The 18,496-nt window shown below is 67.3% G+C and overlaps 1 protein-coding gene across 1 annotated transcript in view; it reads right to left on the reverse strand.

Moving 5' to 3' along the window:
- Nucleotides 1-1,071: 1,071 nt before the first annotated feature.
- The window catches only part of JPH3 (junctophilin 3), a 70,670-nt gene continuing 53,245 nt past the window's right edge, over nt 1,072-18,496 (reverse strand). Inside the window, exons 3-5 of the mRNA XM_045989053.1 lie at nt 7,115-7,239; nt 4,310-5,208; nt 1,072-2,581 (exon numbers count right to left, since the gene is read on the reverse strand). Coding sequence (XP_045845009.1) covers nt 2,501-2,581; nt 4,310-5,208; nt 7,115-7,239 — 1,105 coding nt within the window. The 3' untranslated portion in view covers nt 1,072-2,500. The remainder of the gene's footprint in view (nt 2,582-4,309; nt 5,209-7,114; nt 7,240-18,496) is intronic.

The raw sequence follows: 18,496 nt of genomic DNA on the forward strand, positions 1-18,496 counted from the left end.
TGTGGGCACAGACGAGCTCACCTGCGGACCCTAGAGGGCAGTGTCCTTCCCACGTCTTCCGGGGTGAGGTGTGCCTGCAGATTTCCCAGCCAGGGGAGGGGCGGCAAGAGCTGGGCATGGACCGGTGACCTGTTCGCACCCCCCCCGTGGGCCCGGGCTTGGGGGCTCCAGTCACTCAATTTCTCTGCCTCCGGCTTTCACATCTAGAGTGGAAGACGTTCTCACGGGAGAACAGGACGCGCGAGGTTGCTCTGAGAGTAGTTAAAGCGTGTCAGCTCTTGGAACCACGGGGGGCCGGCCCCGACCTGCTCGCCTGGGCTTCCCGACGGGCCTGTGGGGCACGGTCTGGCTCTGCATGCGCGCCCTCCGGGAGCGGGAGAGAAGCGGGGCAGCTGCCCTGGCCCCACGGTAGGGCCGGCGCCCGCTGCGGGAGCCTCGGCTCTGGGCCGGGAGGGGAAGCCAGCCCGGCGAGCAGAAGCGCTCGCGACTGCCGAGCTGCCTGGTCCTAATCGGTTGGGAAACCAGGGAAGAAGCAGCTTCTGGAGTCCCTCAGCCCCAGGACACGTGGCTGCGTGGAATCCACGGGGAACCCCCTGGGCGTGCAGGGAAGGGCCCTGTGGTGTCACGACTGTGGTCGCGGTGGCTGGTGTGTAAGGGGACGCGGACCCCTTGTCGTGCCGCCATCTTCACGGGGCGGCAGCTTGCGTTTCTCTGCTCCTCCCAGGTCAGCGTGCGTGTGTGCGTGTGTGTAACCTGCCGCTCCAGGCCCCGTTTTGTGTCCTGCTGTCCCCGGAATGTCTGTCATCTCTGCCAAGAGGCACAGAGCTCTCCGACCCACGTCCCAGCACGGAGGGCTCTGAGCCGCCAGGAGCCGGAGTCTCTGGTCACCTCGGGTCCGAGCAGAAAGCACGAAGGTAAGATGCACAAAAAGATGCCATTTCGTCATCAGCAGTGTATTTCTTAACGGACCCTCGCTCTCCTCTGTCCCCATGCCCCCGAGAAAGAGCCCCAAACTAAGACGAGAGGAGAGGAAAGGGGGCGTGAATGTGGGACGGAACAAACGATGCTGGGTTTAACTGGAACATGCTCTAATCTTGAGTTTATTTCTGGTTAAAAATATAGCAATCCAGTGCAGTGTAGTAAAGAAATCTGCTCGAAAGGTAGCAGAGAAACAGCTAGACATAAGCAGAGCAAGGCGGGGCCCGTAGCTGGGCTGTGTCCAGGACGGCTGTGGGAGCTCACGGTCAGGACCGTCCCCCGCGGGAGCGCGGCGGCCTGCGCATGGACGTGGCCCTGCCCCACAGACACGTCCATACCCACGGGCCGGGGCTGGCTCCACCGCTAGGACCACGGGGCGCCCAAACCTTCCGGAACCTTGTTCTTTCATTTGGATGAGGAGCAATACCAGTAGAGAAGGCAGAACTGACTGAAACCAGTTAGTGGTGTTGGGGGGGAGGGCACAGGCCACTGCTGCTCAGGAATTTTAAGCCACTGGGTTTCGCCCACATTCCTGTCCTGGGACCAGACCAGCTCCGGAGCATGAACGAGGCGTCTGGAAGGAGGAGTGTGCGTATCCGGGGGCGGGGACTGGAGGCCGGCACAGGACAGAGATGTGAGAACCCGTGTGCGCCGTGACCGCGAGAAAGGATGGTGTCACTGCCGTGACGTCTGGGGGGACAAGGGGCCCGGGTACACTTTCTGCATGCCACGTGTACACTGCCGCACCGCGAGCCAGCCGAGCCGGCTGCGTGAGCCCACAGCGCTCCCTGCCCTCTGTGCCCTCCGCAGCCCTGCTTCCTGGGGGTCGGGGCGGGGGGGGGGCAGAACGGAGGCGGGAGTATTAGGACTTGGCTTTCAGACTTGGTGGGCAGCTGGCCTCGCCGTGAAGGCCAGAGGAAGCAGAGGGCAGGGGTGGGGAAGGGAAGGGGCGGCAGGTCCCGCTTCCTCAAGTCCACAGCACAGATTCCAGACCGAGGCCCGGCTACTGCCGGGGTGGGGGCCCGCTCGCCCTCTTCCCCCGCGGCTCGGCCACTCGGGTCACTCGCTCGCTCTTCCGGGACCCGGAGGAAAGGCAGAGGTAGCAGACGTCCCGCACTCGGCCTCACGGCTGCTGCGTCCCGATCCGCCGGGCACGGCTGGACGCGCAGGGGTCTCCCTCCTTTCCGGTCCCAGGCGGGGTGTGGCGGCGGCGAGGACCGTGGCCGTCTTAGTTTTTGGCCATTGATTTGCTGGGTTCCCTTTCCTTCCACACCAAGCTGGAGGGTCGGGGTGCTGGCCTCCTTCTGCCATGCCACACAGCATCGTGTTATACAAGCAAAGAATTTTGGCTAAAATCCAAAAAACATTACCCAGAAAAAAAGGCAAACTGTGAGTAATACCCAGTCACGTTCTGTGAAAACTCAGAAGTGGTGGTCGGGCCGTCTGAGTTACGATCCTTCCCTGTCGTCGTGGGTTACGTCCCTTTTGTACACCGACGTGTCTTTGCCAGCGTGACGTCCCGTCAGATGAAAAAGTTGATAAACAAGATGGCGACTCCGATGTTAAGCAAGATCACCATGGCCACGAGGATGGGGGCGGAGCCCTGCAGCGGGAGGGCACAGGAGAGGTGAGCCCGCACCTAGCCTGCCCCCCCCCCCAGCCGGGGCGGTCCTCTAGCTTCTCCAGTGACCGGAATCCCCTCCCAGCACCGGGTCACCTTAAGTAAGTGTCCTCTGCGACTGGGACAAAATACTGTCCCTGGGGTTCCCGAGGTGGCCCACCCAGAAAGGCCCCAGCCTGAGGGCCAAGGCCCCAAACCTGCTGCGTCCAGGCCCTCGCAAGGGCCTCCCGTCAGCTGCTCTCACGCCCCTCTTGCTGTCCCTGGGCAGCCCCGGGCTGCCTCCCAGCCTTTGCTGCCCCTGGAGCGGAGGCCGCAGCCTTCCTGGGGCCGGCAGTCCTTGGCGCCTCGGTGCTGAGGGCAGCAGAGACCAGTGGGCTGCACGGGGGCGGGGTCAGCGGCGGAGAGACAGGTGCTGCCCCAGGGGCTTCGTCTTACAGCACCGATCTAGGGAAGGAGGCCGCGGGTCGAACCTTCTCCCCTGTCTCCCACCAGTGTCCATCTTTTAGCTTCCTGCCGTCACCACACGCACATGGGTACACACACTGTAGGGCGTGCAAACGTCTCTGGCTGCTGGGACGGGACACGGAGCTGCGAGTACAAGCGAATCCTGCCCCAGTGGGCGCTCAGAGGGCTGCGCTCCGGTGGGCTCTGGGCGGGGGGGGGGGAGCGGGAGCACCAAGGAGCCGGCCCGTCCCTCCGATGCTCACAGTGGCTTCAAGGGGAAGGCCCCTGCCCCAGCGTCTCTCCCCAGGAGCCTGGCCCTGACCTGCCAGACAGTGCCGCTCCTCCAGGGTGCAGGCGCGGACACTGACCCTGCCTGGCCGCTGCTGGGTCCGAGGCGGCCGAGGCGCTGCGTGGCCCGTGGGGCAGGGAAGCAGGCCCTTGTGGGTGGGTGCCGCAGGCACGGCATGGAGCGCACGGGGGCGGAGCCCGGGCTGGGGCCGAGAGGCTGTCAGGGCAGGGGCGTCGGCTAGGTCTGCCGCGGGTTTGCAGCCTCCGGCTGAAGGGTCCCAGAAGGTCCCTCCTGTGCGTGAGAACTCACCTGGCCCCGCAGTCCAGCACAGGGGCCTCCGTTCTAAGCTCCAAGCTGCCTGCCACGGGAGGCATGCGCACTTGCAAGGACCCGTGAGTGAACCCCAGGGCCCCCCGCCCCCGGCGACCTGGAACCCGGCTGCACCCGTGTGGCTAATTCCCAGGGTGGGTGAGCCCGAGAGGCTGCGGCTCTGAGAGTGAGGGAAGCTCAGTGCGGATGGCCTTCACCGAGTTTTATCCTCTGTCCATCTTGCCTGTGAGAGTGGGCCCTGTGGGGAACCCCGGCGCCTGGCCCCCGAGGTGCGGCCCGGACAAAACAATCCGGAGCCAGTTCCCAGCCCGATGCCCCAGTGGCTTGGGCTGACCCTCCGTGCTCTTCTCCGAGACCCGGGACTGTCCTTGAACCCGAGGACGGCGAGGTCTCCTCACCAGGGCAGGGGAGGACCCTCCTGGTCCTGCTGGGCAGAGGACAGGGTCCTTCTACGGCCCAGTTTCTTTTGGGAGCGTCCAGAATGGTCCAAGTGCGTTTGCTGCTAGGGTCAAGCCTGGGAGTGACCCTCTCTTGGTTCTAAAGGAAGGGGGACCCTGTCCTGTCCTCCACAGAGGCTTCCTATGGGGAGGGTCCCTTTCCTCGGGAAAAAGTTGCCGTCCCCTCGCCAGCGGCTGGCGACCACTTACCGTGCTGGCCTTGAGCTCGTCCCCGTTCTCCTCGTCCGACTCCAGCGCCACCGGTGAGGACTTCTGGGGTGGGGAGAAGGCCAAGTCCCAGCGCAGCAGCCGGGGCTCAGCCCGGTCCCCCAGCCGCAGGCTCTCCAGCCTCTGCACCGCGGGCTCCGTGCAGGGGGCCGGCCGGGCACTGTCCTTGTTCTGGGACTTGGACCGCAGTCTCTGTGCCCCGAAGCCCCGGTCGTCGGCGCGGTGGTCCTCCCCCAGGCCCCGGCAGGCCGCCCCCTTGCTGTAGCGTCTCTTCTGGGGGTGAGTCTCCTGCACATACGCGTCCATCCTCAGCAACGGCTTCATCTCCATCTCGTAGTTGCTCAGCTTCTCCTCATCCAGCTCCAGCAGCTTGGCGCCCCCGGAGCTGGGGTTGCTGGCCCGGTGGTGCGAAGTCCAGGAGAACGTCGGGGGTGACTCCGTCCATCGCTCCCGGGACTTGGGGTTGCCGGGCTGCTTGTGGCCCGGGCCCCTGCAGCGGAAGTCGTCCGCGGGCTGGCCGCTCCGGAGGGCGCTGCCGCGGGTGCCCCTGGGGCCGCCGGCCTTCTCCTCGCCCCAGCTGTTGCGGGCGTAGTCCCCGCCCCGGCCCTCCAGGAGCATCTGGATGTCGCCGCCTCGCTCCTCGTCCACCGAGACCTGCCGGGAGAAGTGGGCAACCTTGTTCCGTGAGGCAGGGGCCGGGGGCGGGGTGGCCGTGGGGCTGGCGGGGAAGCTCTGCAGGGGGCTGTCGTCGGGGGTCAGGTCCGAGGGGGTGGTGCCTTTGCGGTACAGCTCGGGGCTCTCCTGCTGCAGGGGCGTCCCCGTGGAGGCCACCTCGATGTCACTGCTGGAAATTGGGTGCTTCGGCCGCTGGTACTCGAGCCCTTTATGGAGGGGCAGGAAGCACACAGAGGTCGGGTTACTCAGACCCTCTGTGTCGCATGAGGCCTGATCTTACCATAGGAGCGCAGGAGACCAGGACCGGGCCTGGGCCCTGGGGGGCAGCGGCCAAGGCCAGGGCGCTTGCCGTTCACCCATAGGGTGCAGGCATGGTGGTTCCCAGAGCCCTTTGCGTAGAACCCCAAGCCTCCCACCCGAAGGGCACTTGGAGGGTGACCAGGTCCCCAGGGGCAGCAGCGAACAGAGGCCCTGGGCTGCGCACCCCTCTCCCCGGCTACACGGGAGCCCCAGGCCTCAACATGCAAGCGCATGGGCTGGCCTCGTCCCTGCTCTCAGGTCTCCTGTCCCCCCACCCGGTTCCCTCTGGAAAGTGGAAGGAAGCCTCTGGTGTCAGGCAGCCTTCTGCAGGGTCTCGGGGCCTCCCCGGGGGCAGCGTGTAGGACAGGGGTGGTCTCCCCTCTCCACTTCTCTGCTGGGGCTTCGAGCTGGGGCAGGAGGGGCTACAGGAGCCCCGGGCCCCACGGCCCAGCGGGGAGAAGCGCGCCGTGCAGTTGCCGCCATGCACGTGGCGGCCTCGGGTTGCCCTCTTGCGTCCGGGGATTCCGAGACGGGGCCGTGAGCAGTACAAGGCCCAGCTTCGGATGCCTGGCCGCTCATGGAAGGGTGACGAAGGGAGGCCCAGGGGCCCCGGGGAGTAGGGCTCTCAGACTGGTGAGTGACGGGCTGAATGGTCAGCCCCCCCACCCCTCAAGTCCATGCACACTCCGTCCGGCACGTGAGGGCCAGGACGTTGGGGTGGCCCTGCATCCCTTCAAGCACGGGGTCGGAGGCCCGACCCCAGGAGGCCAAAGATCACGGCCCTGACCTGTCCTACTTGTGCCTGGGACGTCCTCCGGGCCAGCGTACCCCCAGACACCACGCCCCGTGGGCAGGCCAGGGGGTGGCCGGTCCAGCTGCCGTGTGGACTCCGCACATCGGGGGAGGCCTGTGCCCTCCTGTTCAGTGCCACCACCTCGACGGCCGGCGCCACCGGCTGGGACCTGATGCTCGGCCCCGACCCGTTGCAGATCACAAGCCCTTCCTGGAGGCGTCACCGTCGAAACCAGGGTCAGTGGGGCGGCCAGGGCAACGGGACTCCAACACCTGTGCCTGTCAGGTTCTGGGCGGGTCCAAGGCCACTCAGGTCCTCCTGCCTCCTGAAAGCAGGCCTGGCGTCCCTGGGCCACCCAGAAGGCCAGAACCCGTCCCAGTGAGGCCTAAAGCCATGGGCTCCAGGAGAGCCTGGGGTGGTCTGGGAACAGCGACTTCTCTCTCCTGGGCCCTGACCTTCCCTGGCTCTGGAGCCTCCAGGAGTGGAGGAAGCTCCCAGCCGGCGATGAGCGGGCCGGGTGGGGGGTGATGGGCGGCAAGTCCAGCCCGAGGGCCTCCCCAGCCTCCGGCCGTCACTAACCCTGCTGCAGGCCTCCCAGCTGGCCGGGCCTGTGTCAAGGCTGATGCGGCACCCCCGAGGGAAGGAGGAGGGTCGCGGGTCTGGCTGCCGTGCGGGGGCGGCTAGCTCTTGCCAGAGTGCCCGGCGGGAGCGCCTCCCTGGGGAAGAGCCGCGCTGTCCCACCCGGCGAGCCAGCACGTGTCCCCCGCGACAGTCACGCAGTGGAAAAAGGGAAGCCCTAGTTCCTCAGCGGGCCGGAGAGCCCCCGACGGGACAGAGTGGTTCAGCAGAAAGCTCTAGGACCACGGGAGCGGACAGGGCAAGGAGACCGCGCGGATGGTCCCCTGGAGAGTAGGAGCGGCGCACGGACCGAGTGTGGGGTGCGGGGGTCGGAGCTGCTGTGGCTACGCAGCCCCGCGGGCGCCGGAGGGAGGTGCCCACCCGGGCAGACGCGCACTCACCGTTTTCCCGGGGCCGGAAGGAGGGCGAGAACTCTCTGGCAGTGATTCTGGCGACGCGCGCCTCCTCCTGGGCCTTCTGTGCTGCGGTGAGGGCCGCCTCAGCCTTGGCCCGGGAGTGGGACGTCCTGGCAGGGGGAGGCAGGGCGGGCGGTCAGGGTGGCGGAAGCCTGGCGGAGGGCCGCTGGCTTCGGATCTCATGCTTTCGTCCCTGCGGCCAACCTGCTGCCCAGCAGGTAGCCCGACCGAAGGCCTGCCAGTGCCTCGGGGCACAGGACACACCCCAGCGAGGGCAGGGCCTGGCCGGGGATAGACGTCTGCGCCCTCAGAAGAGCTCTCAGCCCAGGCCAGCCCCAGGTCCTGTTGAAGGAGCTTCCCTCCCTCCCGGGGTCATGTCCACACACCAGAGAACTAAACGCACAGCCGTCTCATCTCTGAGGCTCCAGACCCACGCAGAAGCTTGATGCTGCTCTGCCCGGGAAGGGGATTTGGGGGGGCAGCTGTGCCCAGCCCCACATGTGGGGTGAGCAAGTGGCTGGCCAGCTCTGGAGCAGGAATGGGGCAGGCCAGATGCCCAGACCAGTCGGCTGTCTGAAGGTCCAAGGGCATAAGGAACAGAAAGCACCTTCCCAGGGCGGGCGCTGGCTGGCCATGCTGGACACCGTGTCAGAGCCGGACCTGCCTCCCAGGACAGCAGCCGCCGGGGCCACCCAGTGCCTCTGCCCCCCTGCCCTTCACACGGCCCCATTGGGTCCCTGGGGAAGGATGCCGGGGTGCAGGTATGACATGCTGTTGCTGGTCCCTCCTGCCCGTCCCCGGCGCCTGGGGAAGCTGCCGGCACAGGCCCCGTCCTCGTGGAGGAGACCGGCACAGAGCCCGAGAGCTTCCTTCAAGTCAGCACGGAGCATGGTCTCCAGATGCCGAGAGAAATCACGTCCATGTCCCATGGGCTCGCCCAGGGAGGAGGCCCAGCTCCCATTGGCTCTTAACGCAGGATGACTGCCCTACGGAGCAGACTTGCTTCTCTGTGACTCGGTTCCCCCCTTGGTCCCACGGATACCAGCGGCACTGACCTCGAGTCGCTAAGCTCAGGCACGACCCGGGAGACACCTCCGCACGCGCCACGGCCCTGCCCCGAGGATGCCACCCGCCAGCGAGGACGCTGCCCTGCACCTGCCAGCAGGACGACCCCATGGTGTCTCCCTGCAGGCCCACATGAGACCCACCCCCTCGGTGGGACAGGGCCAGACCCGCTGCCTCTTACTGGCTCGGCACCCTGGCTCCAGAGCGCCGCCCCCCAACCCCGGCGAGACCAACATGCCACGGCCTGTCCCTGAGAGGGGCCGCGTGTCACCAAGGACAGATCACGTGATAAGTGGTCATTGCTACCTGGGACCCTCCCCGCGCGCCAGGGACCGCCAGGAGCCCCGGAGAAGCCACTTCCGCCCCTGCCTGCCCAGCCTCTGGGCTGTGGTCCTGGCCCCCGACCACCTGCCCAGCCACGTCCACGGCCTTCACCAGACTGTGACCCGCGGCCTGAACAGACGCACAAGCGAGGCCCAGCCGCCGGCCCGGCGGAGAGGGGCGCTCCTCTCGGCGCGACCCAGACCGGTGCAGCGGTTGAGTGAGGCTCTGGGAACCAGTGCGTGGGTTGGTGTGCTCTGCCACGGTGACCGTGTTGTAGCGGTAACTCACGTGCCCCGCGGGTCGCCGAGTTAACGCACAGCGCAGTGGTTTCTGGCGTCTTCGCGGTCCGCACCCGCACGGCGCTCCTTCTGGAACAGCTCGTGCCCCGCCTGCGCCTCCAGTGACCCCGCGTCCGGCCCTGCCCTAGAGCCCTCGGGTTCTCCCTGCCCAGCTGGTTCTTGCCGAAGCTCACACACAGTCAGAAGAGTGCCAGGGGCACACGCACGTTCCCAGGCCGCGCACGTGTTTCCAGCACCAGCAGGAGGCCCGGCCCCAGAGCAGCCCGGGGGCTTCTCTGCGACCCTGCGTGTTGACCGAGCGCCAGCCCCGGTCACAGGGCCTGGCTGCACGTGGCTGCTGCGTGCAACACCGGTGCCCCGTCCTGGGACCGGCGATACTCGGCTGGCCGGCACACACGTCTGGAGGGGACCCGAGCGGCCGACGACCGCCCTAGCCCCCTGGACACCTTCGTGCACCAGGTCGGGGAAGGCCCGTCCCTCAGGCACGCAGCGCGCTCCCATCCTCGCAAGAATACTGAAGGAGGCAGCATGCGGGCTGCGGAAGCAGCCCCAGAGGGGGCAGACGAGAGGACGCAGGGTCCCACACCCAGTGGGCTCGCTCACCAGCAGACCAGATGAAGGGGACACAGAGCAGGGGCTGACGCACGGCGTGCCAGAGGGCTCGGGCTCCCTGGAGGCCAGGCCAAGCGGGAACGTCATGGATGCCCTTCAGGGCATATGTGAGACACCAGTCTGGGGCCCAGGAGAGGGATGGCCAGGCTCTGGACCTGAAAGCTCCTTCTGGGCCTCACGGGGACCCTTGACGCAGGCTGCTGGGGCCGTGCAGGGTGAGTTCAGGGAGAGCGACCTGAAGACCAGCATCGAGGGTCTGGAATAGGGCCCAGTGCGTACGCTGTGGTTCCTCCTCCAAGTTCAACTCGAATGGCTCAGGGCAGACCCCTCCCCGGGAACGTGGGAATGTGCCCGCTCACGACGGCTCGCTCCTTCCTAACAGTCACACCGCCGGCCAGGTGCACGCGGGCTGGCGTGTACCCACACCGCTCTGGACCCGGAGAGGCGGGGCAGAGTGTGGCCACGCGAGGAAATGCCACGAGGGGAAGGGGCAGCTATGGGCGGCTGTCGGAGCCGAGCTTAGCCCTTTCAGAGCGACAGCCCAGCCCAGCACACTGGAGCAGACAAGGCTGCCCCGAGAATGGAGTTGCAGGACACGCGTGAGGCCCGGAGTCGGTTAAAGCGGCGAGTTTGGGGTTCCTCGTCCTGAGGAGCAGCGTGAGCGTGCGTCTGTCCTCCGGGCGCCCCCCTCGCAGGACTCCGCCTGAGTTCCCCCAGCTGTCGGGCCCGAAGCCTTTCTGCACACGCGGCCCTGAGGGTGTGCGTGTCAACACGGGGGCCACCCCTCCAGGTCCTGCATCCCCACATGGCTCGGCCACGGCAGCCTCTCCCACGGGGGTTCTCCCCTCTGTTTCTGTCCCAAACCCAGCAAACAAAGTCCCTGGGCTCCCAACCCCCTTCCCCACCCCTGCCTTCCCCTGGGGAGACCCGGCTGCTGCCAGGGAGAGTCTGCACCTCGCTGGTGTGGCCCGGGCCCCGGTGGACGGCGACAGCCTTCCCCGTCCCTGCCTTCAGACTGTGCCGTGGGCACCGCGGCCGTCCTCTAGGCCACATGGTGGGGTAGGGCGCCCTGACCCCACGCGGACCCTCCCACGGCGGGCGGGCTCCCGGGAGCCAGGAGCGCGCACCCTGGAGTGGCCGCTGTTTGGTTTCCACATCTTCGCTCCGTCAAATACCACAGACGTTAATTCACCAACATCGTACGTGTGTTTACATACACACGCTCACACATAGGGAAGGACTGTCTGAGCCAATCCTAAAATAAACCTGAATCAAGGAGAGCGCGTTTAATAGGGAAGGAAACCTCACGGCGCCTCCCAAGGGCCGAATGGGACTCAGGCTCTCCAGGGGAGCGGGGTGGGGGGCGCCTGAGCCCGACGACCCGAGCGGAGACCCTGAGGCGCGGTGGGCAGGAAGCCGCGGCCCCGGTCTCCCTCCCACACGTCGCCCACGGTGGAAGCCCAGGACAGGACATAGGGTGACCTGCCCGTGTCCACCCCATCCCCAGTTCCACCGCGGGCACCTGTGCGGGGCCCTGTCCCCCGCCTGCCCCCACCCCGGCGCTCCTGGCTGGCCCGGAAGTCTGCATGCCCGGTGCTCCCAGGTGACGCTGCCCGTGCTCCTGGGACCTCGCTCTGGGAACCCGCACGCCAGAAGCTGGACGCCCTAGACGACCGCCTGACCTGGACCCGCTGCTCCTGTGCCTGGCCGCTGTTCCACGTCCAAACCTTCCTACCGGATGGTCCCCACGTTCCGTCTCCTCCGCACCTGATCCACAGCCGGCCAGCGGCCCACTGCCCTGCCCTGGATTGAGGGGGTCCTGCGCCCCAGCACCGCCCCAGCCCAGACCAGTGGGGGCGTGTGACCCAGCGCGGGCTCCCCCACTCTCGGGTCTCCAGCCGAGCCAGACCCTCCCCACCCAGTTCAGAATGTGGTTTTCTTCCCAGTCCACTGTCCCCTGTTACTCCCTGAGGGCAGGTCTCCTCACAGTTACTATCTGGCGTCCCCATAGGGTATCACTGCAGGGCACCCAGCTGTCACCAGTGCTGGTAACGGGGGCGCTAACGTGGGCCTCGGTGGGGAACGAGGGGCCCCGGGGGAGGTCTTTGCTGGCGCACAGAGGTGGGCCGAGGGGCCATGCTACAGGGGCTCTCCCCTCGCCAGCCCTTGCCCAGGGGTCAGGGCCTTACACATCGCCACAGGACGCCTGCCTCGTGTTCCAGAGGGGCTCACTGACCCATCCGGACAGATGGGGACACTGAGGCACAGGCGTCTGGGCTTCCACACGCTTTGAGGTCTCGCCCGACGATCCTAGTTCTCCAGCTCAAAAATGCGCCACGAGTCTCTGAGAAGTGGCTCAGGCTGCCGCCTTCCTAGCGCATCCTCTTCGGGAAGGGGCCTGGAGGGGGTGCACGCCACCCCCAGCCCCAAATTCACGTCCATCCAGAACCGATGAATGTGACCCTCTCCGGAAATAAGGTCTTCGCAGGTGTCTTTAGTTCCCAGGAGATCCTACTGGATTACAGGAGGCCTAAGTCCCATGAACGGAGTCCCTATGAGGGGGGACACAGCCCCTAGTGCAGGAGGCCACGGGAGGATGGCGGCGGGATGGGGCAGCGACAGAAGGATGGGGCCGGCGGGTGCCCGAAGAGCCGGGAAGGACCCTCCCCTCCAGCCTGCAGAGGGACACAGGGACATCGGACTCAGAGCTGGAGAGTAAACGTCCCTTGTTTTTGTCCTTGGCTAGCGCCGCCCCAGGACACTACGTCAGGCCGGGGGCAGGTCTCGGGGGTGCTACTGGAGAGCTGTGGCCGGAAGGGGGGCGACACACACGTGAGCTCGTCTTTCACAAGGGGAGACGCGCCGCGGGCACCTTTAGGAAGGCTCAAACACGTCCGGTGCTAACGAGACCCTGAGCTGCCCAGTCCCTCCTCCCCCATGGGGACCCCGCAGGGACTCATGCCTCGGTACAGAGGACACCTCCATGACACCAGGGCACCTGCCCCTCCCGCTCGGGGCCACGTGCGGGACACCCCCTTGTGGACAGAGACGACACCAGCCCTGCCCCGGGGCCTGCAAGGTGGGGCCCCCAGCTCCCGACAGGCGACCACGGGCAGGTCACATCGGAGACGGCCCCCTGCCACCGTCACTGCTGCCCGTGCCCTGCCTCTGCCACCACACACCACACGGGTCGCCTTTGTACAAAACAGGGCCTTTTAGCACGACCCCAGAGCTGTGCGGCCGTCCCCGCGAATTCGAATCCTTGACCATCTCCAGCTCCTCCAGACCCCCGGCCCCGTCAGCAGTCACCCCCACCTGCCGACCCCTCCGCCCCCCCGGCAGCCGCGCTCTGCCTTCCCACGCAGGCCCCTTCCCCTGTCCGCGACGCGCCACATCAGGTCTAAGGTCCGCCGCGCCGGGCCCAGGGAAGGACGAGCGTCTCTGCGGCGGGACCAGAGCAAAGCTGGGGTCCAGGGTAAGCAACGTGGAATGATCGCTTCACAGTCACGCCAGATCCCTCCTTCTCCAGGCCGCGTGCTGGCGCCCTGAGCCCCGTTCCTACGAGCCTGTGGGCAACCAGCGGGTCTCCGCGACCAGTCCCCGTCCGCTAGCAGACACGCTAGGGGCTGCCCGGGACAGCAGCGTGCCCTCTACGGAGACTCCCGTTCCCGCACGTTCCCCCAGCACTCCTGTCCAAGTCGGGCGCCACTCGGGGTCCCCCCTGCGTGTGCCACCGCCCAGGGGCCGTGTTGTGGCCTCCGGTGCGCCCGGGCTCTGTGCGCTGTCACCTGTCCCCGACCCCAGGCCCCAGCTGCCCTTGTGGCCCTACACAGAGGAGAGGGTGCACTGGGCCCCAGGTGGCAGAGGCCAGGGCACGGACAGTGGGGCGTCTGCATTTTTAAGGAGGGGCCTGGGGTTGCCGAACAGCCGCACAGTCCTATGCGCTGCGGGGTCCGTCCCCCAGCCTGCCACATGCCCCTGGCTCGAGGTCGTGCCCCCCTCCCACTCACGGCCCTGGCGCACAGCGGTGGCGGCGGGAACAGACGGGCTGTGGCATGGAGGCATGCCCGTGGGGCGCCCGGGGAAGCAGGTCGCTTCGGACCCCGTGTGACAAAGCCGCGCTCCTGCAGCCCCCGGCAGGCACGACGGGCCTTCCCTCCCGGCGCGGACACACAGCTTCGGTCTTTCTCGGGCCCGGGAGGCGCTCGGCCCCACAGAGGACACCTGCATAGGCTAAGGGCTGAGTGGTGTCCCCAGGAGACGCGCTGGGTCCTAGCCCGGGAACCAGTGCGTGTGACCGCGATCGGAGGACGTGGCGTGAAGACGTGGCTGTCGGCGTGCCCCCCCCCCCCCCCCAGGGAGCGGACACCGGGGCACAGACGCGCTCGGGGGAGCGGCCTCAGGAGGAGCCGAGCTGCCCACACAGCCCTCTGGTGTCCGCCCCTGGGACCCGCGGCGAGACGGTCTGCTTAGCCGCCCCCGGCCGGGGCGCTCGGGGACACACCGCCAGAGCTGACACGGCATGTGGTTTCTTCCCACGCGTGAGCCCCGGCCGCGCCCCTCGCTTCCTTGTCAGCCTTCGCTGGTCCCTGAGTCACACTCCGGCCTTTGGTTCGAACCAGGCCCACCGGTCCAGGGGCTCAGGGATGCACATCACGGAAGGGGACTGCGGCCGCGAGTCAGCCCTTGTCCCCCGCTGCCCTGGGCCCTGAGCTGGGGGAGCAGGCCCCGGGCAGGCCCGCAGGCCCCCAGGCCCAGAGCTGACCCCTACCTACTAGCAGGGGTCGGGCCACGCACGAGGCAGGCGGGGAGTGGGTGTCAGAAAGAGCTGCCTGGTTGCGGCAGACAGCGAGCCCGGGTCCTGGCTCTGGCGATCCTGGGCTGGTTCCCAGGGCCTGTCCTGTTTGCAACCAGAACATCCCTTCTTGCCAGAACCCCGAGGCTGATTTTGGGGAGCACACGGGCACCCATGCTGAGGGCAGCCCCAGAAACCGGACGAGTCCTCGGGCTGGAGGCCGCTCCCACACGCCCTCCAGCGCGGACAACCCTCAGCGCTGTCTGCGGCCCTTCCGGGGGTCTCCGGCCGCAGCCCGGGAACCCGCTCCCTGTCCCCAGCTGCCCTGGGCCACCATCTGTCAGCTGACGAGCTGAGACCCGCGAGCCGTCCCTGCCGCCGTGCCCAACCTGATGGCCGTGACCGCGCCGCAACCGCACACATGCCCGTCTGAAGGGACCACTCGGCCCCCAACCCTGGGCCTGCCCCCGCCAGAAAGGGACAGGCCCGTGGGAGGATGAGCCGCTTGCCGCGAGGTCCCAGGACCTGCCGCCTGTCCCTGGGGATCACAGAAGGGCCAACTCTCAGGCCCACCAGGCCCTGCTGACTCAGGGGTCCCCTCACCGACTGCAGCCCTGATGAGGCCACCCATGGGGGCATGGGAGGAGCCACCACCCCTGGGCCCCAAAGCCAGCGGGGCCGGGGGCGTCTCAGAGATAGAGAATACAAGATGCCGGCAAGCGTGTGTGGTCAGGGCCCTCCCAGCTGAGCCTCACAGTTCCTGGGACCCGCCCCTGGGGCAGGGGTGCAGCGGGGGCCGCGGGGGGCGGTGAAGGCAGGCGCTCCACCCGGGCGGAGGGCTGGGATGCTTGTGCAGGCAGGGGCCATGGCGGGAACCAATCCCTGGATGGAGCTAAGCCAACGGGTTGATGCAGGAGTCTCTGCTTCCCTGGGAGGGAGAGTGGCTGCCGGGGTGGGCCCCGCGTTTCCCCAGGCCTGCCAGGCGCTCTGTCCGGGTGGGGCTGCTAAACGCTGCTGGGAGGACAGTCCTGCAGGCCTGGGGCTCTTCGGAGAGCTGGGTGCCTGCCCCAGGGCCGCTGGCGTGACCCCAGGGGACAGGTCACCACGGGCCTTCTGCGTTTGTCCTGCACGCCGTGTCGTCACGTCCTGTGGACAGCTGGCCGGGAAGCCAGAGAACGTTCTGGATCACACACAGCAGCGGGCTTCTCTTTCCCTTACCATGTCCCTCCCTACCCCCATTTTTTTCCTATTAAAAATTCTCCAAGAAAGAAAAACTCCCCAAGCTCAGGAAGGACATGCTGCCCCGTGCACCGGGGGGGGGGGGGGTCGAGGGAGGCTGAGTCACAAAGGCAGCAGGTCGCCGACAGGGGTCACAGAGGGACAGGCAGCCGCCAGCACTCTGCACACCAGCCCAGAAACGGCCAGTGTCTGACGCGGAGACTGCGCCCGGGGGGCTGGGGGCCATGCCAGTGTCCTGGGGTCACAGCAACAACAAAGCCGTGTCCTCTCCCAGCTCTGGGGGCTGGAAGCCACAACCGTGGGGCTGGGCTCCCAGAGGAGCAGCCCCAACAGGCCCCCAGCACGGTGTCACCACGTCCCCTGGGCTCCTTGGCTGGCCCACGTGCCACCCTGATCTCTGTGCCCGGCCTCCCTGTCTCTCCCTTTCTCAGGACGCTCGTTGCCTGTAGGCCTGCCTCACCCGGGGTGACCTCATCTCCAGGTCCTCAATTACACGCTACCTGCTTCCGGACAAGGCCAGTCTGACAGGCTGCCCTGGACAGGTCTGAGGTCCAGCGTCCCACCTGCGACAGGGCGTGAGGGCGCCGCCCGTCAGGACCCTCCGTCCGGCCAGACTCACCGCAGGAAGTGGGCCTGACCCCCCCCACAAAACAGCCCCCACCTTTCCAAGGATCCCGTTCTAGGCTCAGGAACCCGGGGGGGCGGTGCGCCATCCCCCACGACTCCGTCCAGGCCCAGTTGGGCCGCCGTGAGCCTCCGCCTGCAGCGCGGTGGGTCCACTAGGGGCCCGGCCGGAGGGCGTCTCGCCGAGCGGGAGGAGCACGCGCCGCACCAGCCCGCCGCTCCCCGCCCGCAGCGATCTCGTGGGCTTCGTTTCCGAGCAGCTTGATCGAGGTACGGTGCGTAGAGCGCAGCGCCCTCCTGTTGGAAGGGAACCGCTCCGCGTGCTCAGTGAGCCTGGAGCTGTGAGGCCGTGGCCGCAAGCTAATTCTAGAACTCGCCCCTGTGAGGAAGCCCACGCCCGGCAGCGCCGCGCCCGGCCCCTCCGGCCCGGCTCCTGCCCCCGCTCCGCGGCTCTGGCCTTGGTGGCTGTCGGAAGTGCTTCTCGCAGGCGGGAGCTGAGGGGCGAGGGCTGGGGCCGTGGTGCCACCTTGGAGAGCCCCCCCACCCTGCTGTCCCACGGCACCCCGGTCGCCTCCCCGCTGGCATCACCAGAGCTCCTGTTTAAGGTCAAAGCAACTCGTAGCTATAAAAGCAGACAAACCTCCAGAAAACCACCCTCCCGGAAGGGCACGGAAGGCAGAACGGGGGTTAACACCCGCCCCAGACACAAGCACCTCCGCAGCGGCGTGGGTCAGAGAGCCACCAGCCACCCCACAGGCGCACTCGTCAGCCACATGCTGGTAGTGGGGACTCAAAGCACGAGGCAGGTCCTGCCCGGAGGAGGCGGCACGTCTGGCGGCGGATGGCTAACGGATCAACCGTGCCTGGGGAGGGGGCACGGGCATTCCAGGGGTGGGGATGGGACGTGAGCGTCCCTGGGGTGGATATGGGCATCCCTGAGCTGGAGGCGAGGAGGGGTTGGCCAGGCGAGGAGTTCTGAGACAAAGGGAGAGCAAGTGCAAAGGCCCCGGGGCCGGGGAGCAAGCAGCGACAGCAAATGCGAAAACGGGGAGGTGAGGTGGGAGGCAGCGGCCTCTGCCGTGGAGGGAGAGAGGGGGTGACGGAAAGAGTCCTCGAGCCTGCGGGTCTGGAACCTTCCACCATCCGGCTTTGTGGCTGGATATACACATTTCTAAATTTACAAAACCAAGATGGGTTCTTTAAGCAATCTTTTCCCAGTGTCGACGGGGAATGTAAGTCTCCCCCCCAACTGCGCAGCTCGTCAGTGTCCCCCAGAAGACGGCGCTGAGTCCTGCGCACTCCCGTTCACCGCGAGGTCCACGTCCTCAAAGGCGCGCGCGTCTCGTCTCCGGAACCTCAACCGCACCAGCGTGGACGCAAGTTTCCCACTCGTGGATCTTGCCCCAGGGCGTCCCGGACCGTGCGCAGCCCCGGCGCCGCAGACGTCAGACGCAGATGTCCACACTCTGCGCGCGGCTCTGCCTCTCGCCGTTCTGCCGCTGGGTTTTGTTTTGTTCACCCCAACGCTGTGTCTTGGAGATTGTCCCACACCAGCAAACACAGAGCTCGCGTGTTCCTTTTAATGGATTTTTGTTTCCCCGAAATAAACCGCGCCTGGCCTGCCGACGGGCCCGGAGTCCGTTCTCAGCTTCGTACTCACGCGCCGCTGTCCTGCCGTCCGGTTCACACATCTGTCTTCGAGGCGGCCGTCTGCGCACATCTGCTCTGATCCGGTGATGATCCATTTTTAAAAAACCCTCCCCAAGCGGACAGTGATCCGACCTCGCTCTGATCTGCAGTTTTGTTCTGAGAGCGAGGCTGGGTTTCTCCCCGCGCACGGAGACAGAGGGAGGCGGTCCCCCATTTCACAGGCGGGAACACTGAGGCTCCTGCAGGGAGGTCCCCCCACCCCGGGGCTCGCCGGCCCCTTGCAGGGGGACGCGCTGCCAGAATGCCTGTGGGGGGCGGGGGGGGGGGGCTCGTCGCGGTTTCCATGGCAACCCCCGCGCCTCTCCTCTCCCTGGAGCCGACTCTCCAGCATCACAGCCCTCCCCGCCGCCTTGCCGCCCCCCGGCCGTGGTCTATGTTTAGACCAAGCGCCCCCTGTTCTCCCGCACCCCACACCCGAGCCCCCGCACGCCAGGAATAGCGCGAACCGCCACCCTGCGAGTAGCCTACATCCCCACTGAGCGAGTGGAAAGACGGCTAATTCGGGCGCTGCGGTTCCACTGCGGGACGGGCCACCTCTGCCTGTGACCGCCGGTGCCCGACGGGGCGGGGCGCGGGGGGACATCAGTGTGGGGGGGGCGGGGGACGTGAGGGCAGGGAGATGGGGGGCTGGGGTGGGAGGATGGGGCCAGGGTTGGGGGAGCAGGGAGCTGGGGAGGCAGAGGTGGGGGTGAGGGAGGG

This window comes from Meles meles, chromosome 19 (assembly GCF_922984935.1).
Source record: "Meles meles chromosome 19, mMelMel3.1 paternal haplotype, whole genome shotgun sequence".
Lineage (NCBI taxonomy): Eukaryota > Metazoa > Chordata > Mammalia > Carnivora > Mustelidae > Meles > Meles meles.